At 39.4% G+C, this 19419-nt stretch overlaps 1 protein-coding gene across 1 annotated transcript in view; it reads left to right on the top strand.

Moving 5' to 3' along the window:
* The window catches only part of LOC107678356 (uncharacterized protein KIAA1107-like), a 29156-nt gene extending 9942 nt beyond the window's left edge, over window positions 1–19214 (top strand). Inside the window, exons 6-20 of the mRNA XM_016473581.1 lie at window positions 331–420; window positions 1586–1666; window positions 1787–1883; window positions 4268–4356; window positions 7687–7789; window positions 8331–8513; window positions 8593–8757; window positions 10469–10598; window positions 11592–11653; window positions 12700–13285; window positions 14155–14242; window positions 14351–14463; window positions 14551–16428; window positions 18165–19106; window positions 19137–19214. Of these exons, the coding sequence (XP_016329067.1) occupies window positions 331–420; window positions 1586–1666; window positions 1787–1883; window positions 4268–4356; window positions 7687–7789; window positions 8331–8513; window positions 8593–8757; window positions 10469–10598; window positions 11592–11653; window positions 12700–13285; window positions 14155–14242; window positions 14351–14463; window positions 14551–16428; window positions 18165–18700 (4201 nt within the window). The 3' untranslated portion in view covers window positions 18701–19106; window positions 19137–19214. The remainder of the gene's footprint in view (window positions 1–330; window positions 421–1585; window positions 1667–1786; window positions 1884–4267; window positions 4357–7686; window positions 7790–8330; window positions 8514–8592; window positions 8758–10468; window positions 10599–11591; window positions 11654–12699; window positions 13286–14154; window positions 14243–14350; window positions 14464–14550; window positions 16429–18164; window positions 19107–19136) is intronic.
* The last annotated feature ends 205 nt before the right edge of the window (window positions 19215–19419 follow it).

The raw sequence follows: 19419 nt of genomic DNA on the forward strand, positions 1-19419 counted from the left end.
TATATATAAGGACAATGTTTAAAACCTAGTTAATCAGCTCTCTAGGTTTTGAGACGGAGCCACAGTCGTCGTCATCTTCTAAAATAATACTGAAATAAACCATTACATCTCCTTTCCCCAATTTTATGAGGTCTTCTTTATTTACTAGGCTTTTTTCTACATGCCCAAGCATATCAGTCAATGAATAATACACACTAATACACACATGCACATACATCTTCCAGGGCTGCTTTACAAATACCGAGCCAGGGTAATGTGGTGTGAAGCGTGTGTGAGTGATATGGGAAGCTGATGTTGTCTGTGTGTATGTGTGTTTCTCCTTTCCCACAGGGCCATTCTGTGTGCACGCTCAGAGTATTTCAGGGCGATGTTGTGTGGCAGCTGGATGGAGAGTTTGTGTCAGTGTATCACTCTGCAGGGGTAGGTTATGCAGGACACCCATCAAAATGGGATAAATGACTGCAATATAGTATAAATATAAATATCAAATACTCTGTCATGCTTAGAAGGTAAAGTATGTGTAAAAGTACTGTACAGCCAGCCAGGTATTTTAACAACTCTATGTAGCTCTTGTCGGTTCCTCTTTTACCAGTTTCTCTTACTAGGAACTCTTGAGGTTCAGGGCACCTATAAAATAATTTTTTGCTCACCATATATCATAAACTTGATACTGCAGGCCACTTTTACAACAGTTGATAACATTTATATTCACAAAACCAGTTAAGTTGAGAGGTCATGTGTGTGACCTCACATGTTCCAGAGTTCAGCACGAGTTCTCAGACAGATCTTCTACCTGATGAGGATCTTCCAGCCTACCAGCTATCAATTATTCATTGCTCAGTCTGTGTCTGGGAAAACCAGGATACTTCGTGTAGTGTTTCATGACAAGCAGTTCAATCCATGATGTGTATAAAAATGAGACTTTTTGTGGATTTTAGTCCATGTATGAGATCAGAGCTGATTTTCTTCTAAAACCACACTTAGCTTTTACTGTAACAGAACAGGAGAACATAATACTAGTTGCTGATTTCCTGAGCTCTGTGACACAATGTCTGGAAAAAGTAATCGTCTTTTTATTTTGTTAATGTTGATAGTACACTATAGCCCTCCTCATCAGATCTTCAGAAGAGTTTGATCTGATCTCTGATTCTGGCTGGTCTACAAGTGTAGGTGAAGATGTAGGTGGTGGCCAGAAATCCTCAAAGGTTGAATCTTGGTTTTGCCAGGCTGTGACATAAACTAAATATGTCCACCCCAACTTCCTTTTTCAATAGTAAATGTCAACACAGAACTGAAAACTGTGTTGTGCAAATAATTTAATGGGGTCTTTAACAGCACATTTTGAAAAAAACAAACAAGATATTTATTTTATAATAAGGTCTCAGTTTTTATACGCAAGTGAACTACAAACTACACATTTTTTTACTATGTAACATTAACAAAGGACAAAGGTAGATAAATGTTATAAAAAATATATTAGCAAATGCATTAATGTTAACAAATGAGACCTCATTGTGAAATGTTTTTTTGTAGAGCTTGTAAAATGTCATGATCTAAATGTTTTTTTTGTTTTTTAATCAATCAGTCTTGGTCCAGATGAAATGGAAATTCTGCTTCATTTCATGTACGGTGCCATCCTAGACTTCCCACCAGGAACAAATGTCAGGTAAACACCCTCTGTTGTGATATTTCCTTTCTTCCAATGTGGTAAATGCAAAAAATGCAATGGCTTTAGTCAGATTTGGCAGGAATGTCAAGACGTATGTTTTTTTGTGTTTGAGTTCAGTCAGGTTGTGTTAGCAGCAGACATGCTGGGCCTGGAGGGGCTGAAAGATGTGGCCGAGATGGTTCTGACTCGGGACTATTGCCGCTTTTTCCCCAAGGTAAGAGAGAGGATGGGGTCACGGCACACACATTCAGTCTATTAAAGGTGAGGAGTGTAAATAGTCTTTTTAAGCAGTGAGTCTGTTGTCAGGTAGCGCCAATAGTACTATCATCTTGTCGTTTATTAGCCTTTAGGGACACATTATGTGATTTGTGTTTGTGAGCGAGTAAAGTCTGGGCATTGGTTCAGCTTTTGTAGAGCATTTAATTTGTCAGCCAAAATGGCCTTATCCCTGTGTTGTGGCTCCAGATGAGGATTCCTCTCATTTAAGTTGTCTGATATGGGTGTAACATCTCTTTCTTCAGCCATATTTTGCCATTTTTCTTCTTCTCTTAGAATAGAAGCACTGCAGCAGACTCACACCATGTTTACACAGCAAGTGCAGACTGTCATGATCGTAAGATCTCTGTTACAAAAGCAGTAGTGGGAGGCAGTGCAAGTCAAGAAGCATAGTGTTTGACAGCCTTCTCACAAATTCGTGAAGAGCAGTTTTGTTTGTGCTTCTGAGTCTTTCATTCTCACTCCCACCTTTCAAGAATACTTAAAGACAAGGCTAGTTTGTGTACTTTTCAGCCATCCTACACAGAGATGAAAGAGGAATGCATTTACTCCCTCTACTCTTTCAAAATAATTTTACCATTTAAGTGTTGGAAAGACTTGATTAAAGGTCTTAGTATGCTAAGAATTTAGTTTTCCCCCTACAGAAATGCATAATACTTTTGATAAACTATTTAAAGATTTGGGGATGCTAAGATTTTTTTTTATGTTTTTGAAAGAAATCTTTTATTTTCACCAATGCTGCCAGGGCCGTTTCTAGGCATAGGCGAGCTAGGCGGTCGCCTAGGGTGCCACCAGCTGAAGGGGCGCCAATGAGCGCACGTACTGGCACTTTTAGCAGGGTTGTGATAAAGAGTGGCACGGTCACCCTGAAATATGACTGCCCCCACTGGATCCCTCAACATTATTGGGCTAGAGGGGATTTCGCCTAGGGCGTCAAATTGGCTAGAAACGGCCCTGAATGCTGCAGTTATTTGATTAAAAAAAATACAGTAAAAATTATTTTATTGTAAAATGCCTTTACAATTTAAAACAACTTTTCTACTTCAGTATATTTTAAAATTTATTTTATTCATGTGATGGTAAAGGTGAATTTTCAGCAGCCATTACTCTAGTCTTCAGTGTCACTTGATTCTTCAGAAATCATACTTATGTGCTGATTTGGTGCTCAAGAAACATTTCCTATTGTTGTCAATGTTGTGCTGCTTAATATTTTTGTGGAATGTGAAACATTTGTTGTTAGGATTCTTTCATAAACAGCATTTTATTGAAAACGGCATTTATTCCACTCAATTTTATATTAAATAATGCATTATTTTTTTCCCCCCAAAATTACATTTTGGCAATTTCCTATTGACACGCATAGCATACGTTTATTCAGCAGAGGTTTTTTTCGTCTCACTCGCACAAACAAATATTGTATTTTGCAAACTCCATCAAAACACTTGCAAACACAATCTAATATATAAATAGTAAAATTAGAATTAGTCAATAACAAAACAACATTGCTCTCACTTTATGAACATAGTCTTAGTTAAAAACTAATTCTATAATTGTCCATAATTCAGTGGTCCAGACTTTAATGCTTTTGATTCTATTTTGCAAATTGTATATTTCTGCCTGCTACACTCTTAAAAATAAAGGTGTTTCACCATGCCATAGAAGAACCTTTTTGTCTAAATGGTTACATAAAGAACCTTTAACATCTGAAGAACCTTTCTGTTTCACAAAAGGTTCTTTGTGGCAAAAGAAGGTTCTTCAAATTATAAAAAGATAAAGAAAGAGATGGTTCTTTAAAGAACCTTTGACTGAATGGTTCTTTGTGGAGCCAAAAATGGTTCTTCTATGGCATCGCTGTGAAGAACCTTTTAAGCACCTTTATTTTTAACAGTGTACATGTCAAGATACAGTTTTCCTGTAGTGTTCACATTGGCATTTCTGTGATTGACGGTGATTTGTTCATGGGTGATTTCACTTGTTGAGCTTCAGTGACCATACAATTTCACCATACGAATAGAATGGCTTTAATTTTCCCCTTATCATGTATGATTTGTAATAACCCATAAAGAGGCATTTCTCCATCATTTACTGGTAATCAGGTGCTTTGTAATAGTAATTTCTGAAGAAATTTTGCAAATTGTAGCTTTCATGAAGTTCTTCAGTGTAAGTATGATTTAAGTTGAATAAAATATAATTAAACACAAGCTACAGACAGCTGAACTCTATACTGTATATTAGCTTGTGGCAGGCTTCAGGCTATCGATCCACTAAAATGTTTGAGATGAGGTGTGAATATCAAGAGTCAGTCCTTCTCATTTTCTGCAGCCCATTGATGGAGTTCAGAGATCTATACTGGAGTGCCTCGCCATTACCCACTCTATAGGCCTGCAGGATCTCTACTGCTCCTGTGTGAGGTGAGGCATTTTCTGCACTTCTGTGGATGCTACTGCTTTAAATAATGGTTTTTAAAATGACTCTCTCTTCTTTTCTGATTGTACTGCTCCATTAAGAGTCATATGCAGTGCACTGTACAGTGCAAATGAATCACTAAATAATAAATGACTAAATAAATCAATAAATAATACAGGTTTCAAAATGCTTTTTATTTCTGAGGTTATGCTGTCCAAATGTGGATGCAATCGGTTTTGCAGATATTTATTAAACAGTTAAAACAAACCCATTTTCACATCAAATGTTAATGTTTGGCACAATTGTTAAAGGGGTCATATGATGCTGCTAAAAAGAACATTATTTTGTCAATTGGATTAAGGTCCGACTCCGGAACATTTACTTTGTTCTTCTTTAACCATTCTTTGTTAGAACGACTTGTGTGCTTGTGATCGTTGTCTTGCTGCATGACCCACTTTCTCTTAAGATTTAGTTCTGGGACAGATGTCCTGACATTTTCCTTCAGAATTTGCTGGTATAATTCAGAATTCATTGTTGCATCAGTGATGGCAAAACAGGCCCAAACCATGATACTACCACCACCATGTTTCACAGATGGGATAAGGTTCTTGTGCTGGAATGCTGTGTTTTCTTTCTCCAAACATAACGCTGCTAATTTAAACCAGAATGTTCTATTTTGGTCTCATCCATCCACAAAACATTTCTCCAGTATTCCTCTGGCTTGTCCACATGATCTTTAGCAAACTGCAAGTTAGCCTGCTGTCCTTTGAAACCTAGTGGACTTTTACACGTCTTGCTTTTAGAGTGATCTTTGTTGGTGGAGCACTCCTGGGGAGGGTAACAGTGGTCTTAACTTTCCTCCATTTGTACACAATCTGTCTGACCGTGGATTGGTGGAGTCCAAACTCTTTTGAGATGTTTTTGTAACCTTTTCTAGCCCGATGAGCAACAGCAACTCTTTTTCTGAGGTCCTCAGAGATCTCATTTTATGGCTTATGTCTGACATTAGACAAGATTCTTGAGCTGGTTTGCTTGTCTAGCATCCTATATTTCTCTAGCAGAGCTGTTTCTGTTACCCGGTTGGCAGATCAATTGAAAAATGTTTTCACCCCTATTATACAGAACGGTATTGGCTTTGCTCTTGGTATGATTAGACCAGTCGTCAACAATTTGTTTGTTTCACATTGGGTATAAAAGGGCCTCTAGGCCCTAGGCAGTACAAAAAGTCTGATTTAAATGAAAAATTATTTCCATCTTTAGATTGTGGTGGCCATGCAAAAAAAAAAAAAATCCTAATAAAGTAATTCCTCTTTGATTTTACTCTTAATTTTTTAGGGGTAAATAGATAGAAATAATATGGGGTTTATTCAGAAAAGTATGTAAATGTTTTTATGGCTTATGTCTGACATTAGACAAGATTCTTGAGCTGGTTTGCTTGTCTAGCATCCTATATTTCTCTAGCAGAGCTGTTTCTGTTACCCGGTTGGCAGATCAATTGAAAAATGTTTTCACCCCTATTATACAGAACGGTATTGGCTTTGCTCTTGGTATGATTAGACCAGTCGTCAACAATTTGTTTGTTTCACATTGGGTATAAAAGGGCCTCTAGGCCCTAGGCAGTACAAAAAGTCTGATTTAAATGAAAAATTATTTCCATCTTTAGATTGTGGTGGCCATGCAAAAAAAAAAAAAATCCTAATAAAGTAATTCCTCTTTGATTTTACTCTTAATTTTGTAGGGGTAAATAGATAGAAATATTAAGATATGTATATGTCCCAAGATTCTTTGACTGACAACTTGGACAGCAGAAGAAAAATGAATGAAACTGACCTTTAATAATTTCGTACCATCACCATTACTTAATTAGTCAGCTCTGTCATTGAATTGTCTTTGCTGTAAACTCCGTGCACTGCGGTAAAGCAGCTCAGAGAGGCGTGTGAATGTAGGTCGGGATTTTTCCAGTGCCTTAGAGATAGAAAGAGAGAGACTGTGTGCGTGTGTTGTTTCTGTGATGTTTTGGTGCTGCCTCCGCCGTGGGTAGGAGGGTGAAGAGTCACGCATCAGGATGAGAGGCTCTCAGTACAGCATCAATGATCTGATGGTGTAAGATCAGCGCAGCACTGCTGCTTTCAGTTCGGTGCCAGTCCAGTACCTGCTGAACCTACTGCCCTAGTGTTACTAACCTAGATCACTGGGATAACTCTTCCAGAAAGAACTTTTTATTTGTATAGAGCTTTTCACAATACACATACAGTAGTTTCAAGCAGCTTCATTCATACCTAAATGCCTCATATAGTCCACAAGGTTAGAGCAGTTTAAATTTGACACTGACATAAATTATCAACCAGTTGAGATTTGCTATTAGTATATAATGCTTTATAAGTAAGTGTATGTGTAAAGTTGGATATATACATAGTTTGTTTAGTAATTTATCATCACAGTCAATTAAATTTATGCATATCAGGATTTAAAGGAATAGTTACGCAAATTGTGTCATCATTTACTCACCCTCGTGTCGTTCCAAACCTGTACTGTATGTTTTTTTCTTGTGCTGAACACAAAAGAAGATATTTTGAAGAACCAAACAGTTGTTGGTCCCCATTGACTTCCATAGCAGGGAAATAAATACTATGGAAGTCAATGGGGACCATCAACTCTTTCATTACCAGCATTCTTCAAAATAACTTCTATTATGTTCAACATAAGAAAGAAACCTATACAAGTTTGGAACAACATGAGGGTGAGGAAATGATGACAACATTTTCTACTATCCCTTTAAGATTTTGGTTGTTTCGCCCACCCTAAGCTGTTCTATCATCATTTTCACATGCTGTTTGAAATGTTTTTCTTCTCTTGTTTGAACCCAGATGTTTGGCTTGAATATTTAACAGAATTTTTTATATTGACATATTAATGCTGACAAGATCCAAAAAAGATAAAAAAAGACTATAAAACAATAAAAGTGCTACAAAAATACTTCTATGACTAGTCCACTATATTCCAAGTCTTCTAAGGATGTACAATAGCATTTATGTGAGGAACATGAAGTTTTACTTATAACGTTTACAATTTTATGGTAGTTTTTTGCTTTTTGAAGTCTGACAGAATAAATTATAAATACTATACCATACTGGATTTTATTTTTATTTTTTGGGCTGAACTGTTTCATTTCACTGTAACTTAAAAGACAGTTTTTAAACTGTCTTTTAAGTTACCGTGGCAAAAGCTAATTTTGTAGCTTAGCAGGAATTGTGCAGGAAGTTTTACATTTTAATTATTTGTAATTAAAAATGAAGATAAAAGCTTACGCTCTTGATGTTTATTTCAATCCACAGATGGGTAGCTGAGCACTTTGTGAAGTGCTGGTCAGAAAGAAATTTTGCCCTCCTCCCTCCAGAGCTACAGAGAGATTGCCTTAATAATGTCACCAAAAACATGGTGTGTAATACTCAGACACATATTTGTTTTCTCTTGTGGTGGGGACTTCCCTTTGACATTTTTCTAGTGGGAAACAGCATAGACAACAACCCATGTTTCCTTTCATTCCTTACTGTCCTTCTGCTTCTGTCTGTATCCTACTACAATAAGACATTGATGAGATGAGCTGTGGCCTCTGTTTTGAGGATGGCTATTGACTAAAGAACAATTAGAGGACTTGATTGAGTGGCTTTGTGTGTGTGTGCGCGCGTTAAGCCCACAAACAGCTCATTCACTTAACCCATAGTCTGGCAGTCCCCTAAAATTCTCTCACGCACACACACAGACCCAGAACTTCAGCAGCTACAGTCAGCCAAGTGTAGTTATATAACACTGGGTTTTCCCTCTCCTGATTTCCAACCTTGATGTAAACCACTGCTGAAGCATATTGGATTACACTAGGAAATTTGTAGTCACCAACAGTGCAACCAGCATGAGAAGCAGGGAAGATGGATTCAGATGGTGTAGTAGAGTATGTGTGTAACATTGTGATGTGTTTCAGACGGTGCAGAGTGTAGTATCTGTGCTGTGTGGCAGCGAGCAGCTGATTGGCAGCCTGCCGGAGGTGAAATGGGCCAAGCAGGTGCTGAGTCTGGCTAGTGAACTGCAAGAACAGTGTCTGCAGATGACTGTCACACACCTGCCCCAGGTCACACACACTGCTGCCTTCCACGATCTCCGAAGGGTAAGACCAATTAATGATGTTTAGGCATATGATATAAAATGTTTTATCAGCTATGACAATCAGGCATGTACCGTTTCAGAGAGAGGAGTTCACATGTGACCCCACTCTCCTGAGGAAGGTGTGCGTAGCCGTGCGGGAGGGCGTTACTGTGGAGAACTGCTGTGACCTGTTCACTGCTGTGAACCGGCTGAGCGGTGACCCGAATGAGGTAGATGTTATCACAGAAGACCAAGCCAATCAGGAGGTAAACAAAGAACACTACAAGCCAGCATTTAATTACAACTCAGATCATTTAGTAAATGAATCATTTATTTTTATTGAGCCAAGCAAGATGGCTGTTGTATATCCACACAAAACAATGAACAGCTAATATGTTTGAAAGAAAAGCATAGTAGGTTTTCATAAATAATTGTGTATTTATTATAAAATAATTATTTTGAATAGAATTATTTTTACAGAAATAATTCATTTGACATAATTCTGTAGAAATAGTGTTTAAAAAATACAGTTTTAGTGCAAAAGTATTGGTTATTTTCTCATTGCAATCATATTTTGATTTGAAAGCATCACATGCAGTCGGACAGTGTGGTCCGTAGCTGCAAATCTGATCTGAGATTTCTGTATGCTCAGATATATATATATATATATATATGTATAGTCAGAACCTCACACAGCTCCCATACTACTCTCCACTGGAAGTAAATGACTTCCGGTCTGTCGTTTGTCAGAGATTAGGCACAACCTGCAGTGGAATACCTGCAATTCCTTCAACCTTATCTATATTAAAAATACAGCACAGCCCCGAATGCATGATTTTATTACATGTTTATACAGGTTTTCATTTAAACATTATTTTATTAAGCAATCCAGATCAGAACTGTCTGTTCTGTTTTGGTAAATATAAAGTAAATCTGAGGAATACATAATTCAATTTCATCTTGTATCGATTTGCATATTGAAAGGTGGAGCATTCTGTATTTACAGTACATGTTTTTACTTTTCCAATTGAAACAGGATATTCAAAGCATGGTGGCACTACTGTGCACTGGTCATACCAGAATAGTGGTTAAGGGAAAACTGTTGTAAAAGTAGGATTAGTGACAACAGCTAAAAAGAACAACCATTTCAGACTTTGTCATTACGTTTTCATAAAGAATTGAAAACCACATGCATTTAAAAGGTACATCATGATTTCATGTTGATTTTAACATGTTAAATGAATCAGTGGTGTACAGTAGTTATTACAATAATTGATGGATAGATTTTCTGTGCTTCATCAAGTAGTGCATAACTGCAGCAACGGTCTGCTGAGCACATTCTCTGTATTTAATGGCACGTGTACAAAGCGCTTCATTTGATCCTGGGATTTAAACTCGCTTAATGTAATGTACATGGCCAGGCCGGATTACAGTAAAGTGACACTACAAATAGAAAAGGTCATGGTAAACAACTCCACCTCTCGTACTTATCGTCATTTTCTGTTTTTCTATATTTCTCCCTGGCCATCTCTGTCGCTTCCTGTCTCTTTGTGAGTTCATTCACATCCCAGGGGAAATGGCAGAATGGATTAGTCTGAGAAAGACCAAGAGTCGTGGGTGTGGCCATGTCTAATCTGGTTCCATGTCCATTATAGAGGAAGGCAGGGAGGGACGTGGGAGAAATAAACTGCGGATGGAAAGGCTGAGGCAGAATCTGAAAAAATACAGGTTCTTTTTTTTAATGAACATTCGGTGCAGAAGGCGGGAACACAAGCCTCTGCTACTGACATCATCCATTTAGCTGGATCCTGTTAAGGGTGGAGGGAGGCAACGACGATCGGTTGCCAAGACAACCAGCCTTTGAAGCAGCTGCTGATTCGCTCCTGTTCTCCTGCTGTTGTATCCACCCTCCCTCCTTCTCTCTCTCTTTTTCTCTGACTCGCTCACCCTCTCTCACTCATTCTGTCCCTCCGGTAGCCATTCAGGCGTGAGCTGTGTTCGCTGCGCACGAAGCTCTGGACCTTCCTGCTTCAGTCCTTCTTTGCAGTGCGGCACACACAAGGATGGGACGCACTGCAACCCAGATATCGAGAAAAAATACTCGCAGGTAAGGAGAGGAAAGAGAAAATGTAAGAATGTAGCAATAGCAAAAGAAAGGGGAATGGAAATTAAACGTAAATAATGTGGGAAGAAGGTAAAGTATAAAATAGAGGAGGATAAGAGAGAAGATCATAAGAAATGAACAGCTTTCAATAGAAGCTTGGTGTTCAAAACTATGCAGCAGTCAGAATTTTTTTTAGTGGTCCAGTGCAGTGATGAAGAGCCCTCCTTTGCATGGATATTGGGTAGCCTGTGCTGGTGAGAGATAACCTCCAGCTCCTGTCAGTCCTTCAACAACAGTCCTTTAATATGACCCAGTGATGCTTTGAACATTGAGAGCTAGAATACAGTCACATCAAAACATTAAGCATTTCCAAGGGGGTTGGAGAATGGGGTCCACAATGAGATGCAGTGGATTTTGTGTTGTTCTATTCTGCAGGTGGAAACATATATGCTAGTGCATAAATTATGCATTGCTTTAGGTGTCAAGATTGTGCTTTCTAAAGATTCCCTCGCATATGTAAAGGCATGCAAATGCGGTGGCTCATATGCAAAGCATTCATCGTTCAACAGCAAACACAAACACTCCAGCTGCATTCCTTTACAGGAGCTATTTGATCCATGATTTAGATTGATTTCGTGGATGACAGCAATGAAATCAGAGCTCGGTTGTATTGCTGGGAACGAAGCCTAGGTCTTTGTTTTTTTCTGATGATTTAAAGAATGCTCTGGATAAGCTGTGAGATGATCAAAGTCTAGATCTGCGCTGTCTCTATCTGAGATGAAGGAGTAGGAAATCAGTGGTTCTCTGCAGAGCTGCGCTGCCACTTTTACTGATTGGGGTTGTGACTGATTGCAAGTCTGCAAGTATTTGCGTGTCTGATTGAGGAAATGTTTGGCAAATGTTGATTATGCAGGAGTGGATGTTCTAATTAGACTGAAGCTGTCTGTAATCTAAAATTAGTTTTTATTTTCTTCCTCCCTCCACCAACCCTCTCAGCTGCTCTTGATAAAGGAGACTGTAGACGGCTTGGAAAAAAACCTGTGCTCACCAGCTCTCAGGTAATTTTTATTCTGTTGCTTATTTTGGTAAAACTGAAAAATGATGGGATACATACAGATATTTTGGCCCAGGTTGATTAATTAGGCAATATTTGGTCATTTTGAGATTGTCTGCATCACAAATAAACAGAAGTAATTTTGTTTAATTATTATGATTATATTGAGTAAATATTGTCAAATTAAAATACATTCTTTTACTGTAAATTGAACAGTCCTGTTTGCTTTCATTAAATTGTAAAGTGTATCTATCTGTATTTTTTCAGCCAATCTGCTTTCTAGATATCTATATCAGCATCAGCTATTTAGAAACTCAATATCGATTGACCACTAGAAATAAAGTGATTTACTGGCATAGGCTCTGTTAGAACTGTAAGTTCTGATTTTATAACGTTTTCTTTTACTGAAAGACAAGCTGATTGAACTGAAATTAAATGGCTGTTAAATGAGAGCTGTCTCATCACAACAACGTTAAGGTTGATTCAGGGAAGGTGCTGCAGAATTACTGAGCTTGAAAACATAGCTGGATGAAATATTATCTTAAAGAAAATGTAAATATTTGTTTGCTTTTTTAGTCTTTACAAGAGTTCTGTTCTTTAAAGATGACAGAATCATATCAGCTGTATTACAGTTGTCACTATGAGATTTGAAGATGCTGTTGTCAGGTCTCAACAATAAGGACGGCCTGATAAGAAGCCCATAGAAAGTATAAATATGCATGTGTTTCGGTGCCAAAATATAGACAGGGACTACTGGCTTGACAAAGGCAGAGGAAAAAACACCTCATTATTGAGCTTTAAATAAACAATATGTATATATGACCAAAGTGATATGGATACAGAGACCGTGGGCTAAGGAAACAGCTGTCATTTTTTTAGAAGAAGAAGAAGAATGTGCTTTTTAGCCTTTAATCCAAAGATCATGGTTTTGTGCTCTATGGTCTTATACATCTGAGATTACTGTGTCAAATGGGTTGCTGATCTGATTAACAATGAGCAAAGCCATCATAGTCTTTCGTGCTCTCTCCATCTCTCTCCCTTCTGCAACAGAAACCTACAAAATGCCTCTCGGGCACTTCATCTCCATGTGATAGCCCTACTCATCCTCTTATTAAGGTATCACAGGGTCCACGTGCTTCCCCTGCAAGATCTGTAGCTGCTGCATCAGGCACCATGAAGTCTGATGCTCTAGGGCCAACAGCTCACACGGCTCCTTCTGGCAAAACAAAAGCTAGTAACAACGCCTCACTCAGAAGTAAAAATGATAAGGTTAAGCCAACTCAAACGCCAGCTAAAACCAAGACTACGTCTACTGTTAAACCAGTGCTGAATGGCACTGGTGGTGGTGCTCAACGGGAGAATTCCACTGCTTCAGGTGCCCGTGGTTCACCCACAGGGAAGACGGTGATGGACACGAAGCCAAACCCAGGAGCAAGGCCAAAGTCTTCCCCTGCTGGGTCTGATCTCTCGGCAGGCCAGACTAGAGGAGGAAAAGTGCAGAAGAACACAATGTCAGGGAAAGATCTGCCTCAGGAATCAGCCAGCAATGCTCAGAATACTCCATCTAACTCTGGCAGCACTTCACCAGACAACAGCGCTCGGAGTCCTCGCAAGAATGGCCACAGTACACCAACAGGTGAATTTACCTTGATTCATAATTACCTTTAGACAAATTTAAACTCTACTATCTATTATCTCAAGCTAGTCCTTGTTTTACTGTGAGTGGAGGTATCCAGCAAAGCCAGAGGCAGTGAAACAGTTTGAGCAGAAATTCAGATCTGAAAACAGCTGTAAGTTCTTGGAAGTCAAGAAGCTATCCTCAGTTTCCCATGTTAGCTCCTGATATTAGAGATTACCCCCTCAGGTTTACTCTTTTGTCCCTGTAAGTAAAAGTTAATTAATAGTATGATCTGTGCTTCTGAGTTTCAATAAAAGTTTGAAAATTAGAACAGGAAAGGAAGGTTAGAGAGTGAAGGAATGTACTGCAGTTGAGAGGGAGAGAAAATTCTGAATCTTGAAATCCAGAGGTAAAAATATAGATACAGTATCTCTTCCCTTTTCCCTGCTCATTAGCTGGTGTTTGCCTGGTACTGACTTCTCTGTGACTCAGAGAGTCTTTGCTCAGCAGAGTAGGTTTTAGCTCATCATTAAGCTGCTTAGCACTACTAAAATTGTACATGCCTGTTACCTTGCTCACAGTTCTTAAGGAATGTAGGTTTAGATAGCACAGAGGTTCTGCAGGACAAATACCAGTTTACAATAAGGTACAAAAATATCACAATTTATTTATTTTTTATGTGCAGACAATGTTGAGACCAGGATTGTGATGGATAGTGCTCTGTTTAATTAGATTAATGGGCTATATGTTAAAAAAAAATGTTTAAATTATTATCTTAAAATTGTTTTTAAATTACTACATTCTGTATTGTCAACATGCAATGTCATTTATAAAAATGTTGTGTGGTTTTACTTAATAAGTGACTTAATAATCCTTTTATATTGTAGGTCTCAGGTCAAAACTTCAAGCCAAGGCAACAACAAAATCTCCTCTGACCAAACCTGCTCAAACACCAGACACTGACAAGACTAGCAGGTGAGTTATGTTAACAACCAGGCTGTGATCCTCACACTTGCACTACTGTTTTTACTTTCTCCACTTTCTTCCAGTTGATAGTCCTTTGATCCTTCATTGTGTTTACAGCCCCACTAATAAATCAACCAAGACTAAACCTACCACAACCAGTCGTGCAGTACCTGGAGTTCCTGCATCCCGCTCAGATCCAAAGAGCAAAAGCACCGTGTCAGAGAACCTTGGTAAGAAATACTCAAGCTTCAGAATGGATCTAAAAGTAATTTGTTATTAACAATAATGAGTTCAAGTCTGTTTCCTCTTTTAAACAGCTTCATCCAGACCTGGTTCAGCCCTTAGCTCTAGAAAGCCTGCTTCCCCAAGAAAAGAGGTAGAGAAAGATACATCTAAACCTGCAACTACAAAGAAGACCACAAAGGCCATCCCTGAGTCAAGGCCCAGTGTCAAAGCTTCCACGTCTTCCTCTAGGCAGTCGCCTTCTGCCCCAAACAAAACAGGACCTAAACAGAAGACTCCAGAAACACTTCCAACAAAATCATCTCTAAAGTCCTCAGGGGCCGTCAAAACTCCTGCTGGCTCTAAAAAGCCAGGCACTGCTGTGAAAGATTCAGTATCCAGCCCTAAACATTCAGACTTTAAAAAGGTCACTCAGCAGTTGAATCCAGATTCTACCGAAGGTAAGACAAGAAGCAAGGAACTGGTCACATCTTGTCTGGAGAGTTCCAAAGTTCCTTCTTCCCTGGAGCAGCATTCACTAGTCAGCCCAGCTGTACTAGACCAGCAAGAAACGGTTCCTGAGGGTATATCAGCAACTTCCGCTAAGGTTCAAGATATGGAGAAAAGCAGTGATCTAGTGAGTAAATTAAGAAGCAAAGAAGTGACGACTCAGTCAGTAACTCCGGACATGCATACATGTACTTCTGGGCAGAGTGAGATAAGCCTAAGTAAACTGGCCACAGGCCATGCCATTCCACCCCATGTCACTGGACCAGAACAAGTCCTCAATTCCATGAACTCCTCAAAGGACTCAGACCTCCCTCCTGATACACCTTGCAGTCTAGGGAGCATTGAGACACCCCTAGAGGACTCATGGAATGGGCTTCATCCCCAAGTTAGCCCAGAGTCAGAGACTGGCAGTGCCACTACTTCTTCTGATGACATAAAGCCACGGTCAGAGGATTATGATGCTGGTGGCTCGCAAGATGACGACTGCTGTTCCCATGAGCATGGCGCTTCAAAGTGTGGGACTATGCGTTGCCCTGACTTCCTGGGTCGCAGCAGCAGTGACACCAGCACACCTGAGGAGCTCAAGATGTACGAGAGTGGGGCTGGACTACGTGTGGAGGTACGGCTCAGAGGACGAGAGGCAGAAACTACAAGTGAAGAAGAGGTAGGGCGTCAGAGGCCACGTTCTTGGATTAGAAAGGATGAGGTGCCAGTGGAGGAGGAACCTTGTGAAATGGATACTACATTAAAAAACTTTAAGGGCATGCAGGACCACCAACTTTTCTCCTCTGAAGAAGAAGAGGAAGAGGAAGAGGAAGAAGAGGAGGAGACTGAAGATGAAAGATCAGAAGTTGAGGTGTTACCGAGGGGAATGGCTCCCCCAATTGCCGAGCCACCTCCACAGTTTCAAGGTATTGTCAACCTTGCATTTGAAGATCCTGCAGAACAAGAGAATGAGCAACCAGAGTACCAGTCAGCTTCTAACTTCCGTCGCTCTGTTTTACTCTCGGTGGATGAGTGCGAGGAACTTGGATGTGAAGAAGGAGGTGCCCAGACTCCGACACACCAGTCAAGTGATTCCTTTGCACATGGTGATGTCTTCGATGGTGAACCTCACAATTCTCAGACAGACTACCGCTCCCAGCAGTCCACAAGCACAGTGAGGGCCAACCATATCTCCAACCACCAGGAAAATGAACAGGAGCCCAAACCTGCAGTATTCCTGACAGAGGTCCAGGGATCTCCACAGGAGGATTGTGCATATAATCAATCAGATGCCCCTGTGCAAGACAAAGACACCAGAGACATTCCTGCTCAGGAGCGCCCTAGTCACCTGGACCTCCGGCTGGTGGAACAGTATGACAATCTCCAGTCCAAACATATAGACAGCAGAAAAGCTGACTTGCGGCTAGACTTACCTGAGCCGCAGCTGACTGCGAGCTCACCCGCACACTCTCCAGCAGGTAATGTATAACATTAGAGCCCATCTCCCCTGACCGCAGCCTCAGAAACATTTACTCACAGTCTCCCATCCTGACCCATTCAACTTAAATATTCAGACAATTCCTTTGACCTCCAATCATCTTCAATGGGCTAAATCTTGATAGCTCATTGATTTAGATAGTAGCACACTACTGCCTCCTTTCCCTCTTCCTTTAATTCTCTTATTTAGATGTCTATCCTTTGCAATCTAATATTTCAATAAGCTATACACACAAATAAATTGCCTTCTCTGAGGCGCAATGCCCTAAATAACTCAACTAACAAGTTTACAAGCTTAATATTTACAGTCAAATATCTATCTGCGTGTGGTGAAGTATGCTGAGTCAGACCATCTGTTATGTGGCATGGCTGGGCAGTCACAGTTGTACCAGTGCACTTAAGTCCTCAGTCGTTTTTGTTTGTCATTATCCATACTAAATAATGAGCTTCTTCCTCATAGGCCAAGTCATTTATATGTTGACTCTTCCATAAGTGATCTTTATGCAAAAGACAAGCTCCATGTGACTTGGCCAGCAAATATATACATAGAAATATACTTTAATACTGCACATAACGGACCACACCTTCTGCAGAGACCATGATGCTTCGAATGTGTTAGAACAACCTAGATGTTTTTTTATACTCAATATCAATGTTGAGTCTGTTGCTGTCTTATTTTTCAAGACTGTGTTAAGTAACCCAAACCAGGAAATCTTGCATGCCAATACTAGGTTTCATTATTGATTTTGTTCATTTATGAAATTCCATGTTTGTATCCATTTTTGTGTGTTTTTTGATTCATTTTATTTCTCATTCACAATATATCACACCATCCGTAGTTCTGTAGTAGGCAACTTTTTCTCAACTCCAGATTTTTATGTTGCAGATTTAATTTAATTGTGTATTTCTGTAGAATTAGTATTTTTCTTCTGTATGTTGTGTTTCTAGAGAAACAATCTCAAGGTCCTCCTCATGTCTCTCTTTTTTCACACTTGTATCATGATTCTAATCACTGTTGATGTTTTTTTGTGAGTTTTATCTTTATAAGAACCATATCTTGATAAGTAAAGCAATAAGCACTCTTTTGCCAGCATGTCCTTCATATTTTCAGTGTATCTTTACGTTAAGAAGTATAAACTAAAAAGCGTTAAGTGCTTGCTTGCATTTCGATGTGTATATTTAAGGACAACAAATGCTCAGTTTGATTAGAACTAGAGAATTCATATCTTTTGTATGTGAACCAAACTTAAGTTATGCTGGAGATACAGTGGCTGGCAAAACATGCCTTTTACTGTTACAGCACTTGTGAACAAAAGAGACACATTCAGTGTAGGCTTTCTTCTGTGCATCACCTTTATGGCAGCTGTCCATCCTTATCCTAAATTCAGAAGTTGCTCCATGGATAGGCCATGGAAAGTCAAGAGTTGCTCCATGGAAAACTTTGGATTTGCACATCTGCTTAATTGTAATGCATGTGTCATTGAATCAGATCTTGATTAATGACAATGAAAAGTGAAAACTGCCTAAGACAAAGTATATATTTTTTTCATCTAGTCTTATTTCAAGCTTAACTGCATCACGGAGGACACAGTTGCACTAGGGGTGATTTTGTACATCGTGTGGAGCTAGAAACAACGCATGTCTTCAAGAAAATTTAAAAAAGCCCACGTAAGGATAAAACACTTGGTCATTGTGCAGTATTGTCAATTATTTTTAGGGGACTTTGATGGTTGTGACACATTGGATCAAACCTGCACACATGACCGGCGGCCGTCTAAAGCCCTGTCCCCAATTTACGAGATGGACCTGGGAGAAGCCCTCGAACAAAGCATGGATGCTGACAGAAGCAATGATCCCCAACAGGAGGAGTCACGTCAGGAGGGTAAAGGAGTAGAGACAGAAGACGTTAAAGAGGAAGTGGACAGCGAAGACAGTAAGTTTGCAGAGAAAGACTGGAGTCTGCTTCGACAGCTACTGTCTGACCAAGAATCTAATCTGGGCATCATAAACTCAGTCCCAGAGGATTTAAACCTTGCACAGTATCTGATCAAGCAGACGCTGTCCTTGTCTCGAGACTGTTTGAATGAACAGGACTACTTGTATCACGAAAAGGACACATTTAAGCGCTGGGCCGAGCTTATTTCTCCACTGGAGGACTCCACCACCAGCATCACTGTGACCAGCTTCTCTCCCGAGGACGCTGCATCTCCACAGGGCGAGTGGACCATAGTGGAGTTGGAGACACATCACTGATGGCCTCCTGGACTGGAATACAGCCAATGTTTTGATGGGACTCTTTGGATTACTGCATCCTGTCAGTGCTTATTTATTTTGGGGAGAAAGACTGATCAGTTGAAGCTTAAGTTGACCGAAGTCACATGTCATTTTGTTCTCATTGTACAGGTACTATATCAAGGACTGGAACAATGACCTCTTTGCAGTTGTTTTGCATGTGGGCAGTTTTCTAAGCTCTTGTTTACTTGATGGGTGTTGCTTGAATCTTTGTAGAATACCAAAAATGCATTTTCTTGTTGCTCTTTTTGTCTCTGAATGATGACGCTTCTAAAACGTTTTGAACAGAGTGTAGAGAGTAAGTTGTTCTGGTTTACATTCATTGTTGTATTTAAGACAATAAAAGCTGTGTTGTTTGAATTTTGCTGTCTTTTAAAAAATATTTTAACTAAAGAAGGTTATTGTAGGCACTTAGAATGGAATTACAGTAAATTAGGCCGAGTTTTAGAGGATTAAAATGCAGAAATGCAAATCTAATTATTTTATAAAAGCACTGATGTTATTTTGGAATGGCAAGAAAAAGTACTGGAATTTCTGTTTTTCTATAACTTTTTTTTCTAATTTTCTTTAAACATAATTTTTTTCAGAAGCTACAGAAGATTCTTACACCCCCTAAAGATTCTTACACCTACATTCTCCTTTGTAATAGTTGTGTATTATTAGTCCATCAGTTGTCCTCA

Source organism: Sinocyclocheilus anshuiensis, unplaced genomic scaffold (genome assembly GCF_001515605.1).
Source record: "Sinocyclocheilus anshuiensis isolate Anshui unplaced genomic scaffold, SAMN03320099.WGS_v1.1 scaffold1426, whole genome shotgun sequence".
In the NCBI taxonomy this organism is placed as follows: Eukaryota; Metazoa; Chordata; class Actinopteri; order Cypriniformes; family Cyprinidae; genus Sinocyclocheilus; species Sinocyclocheilus anshuiensis.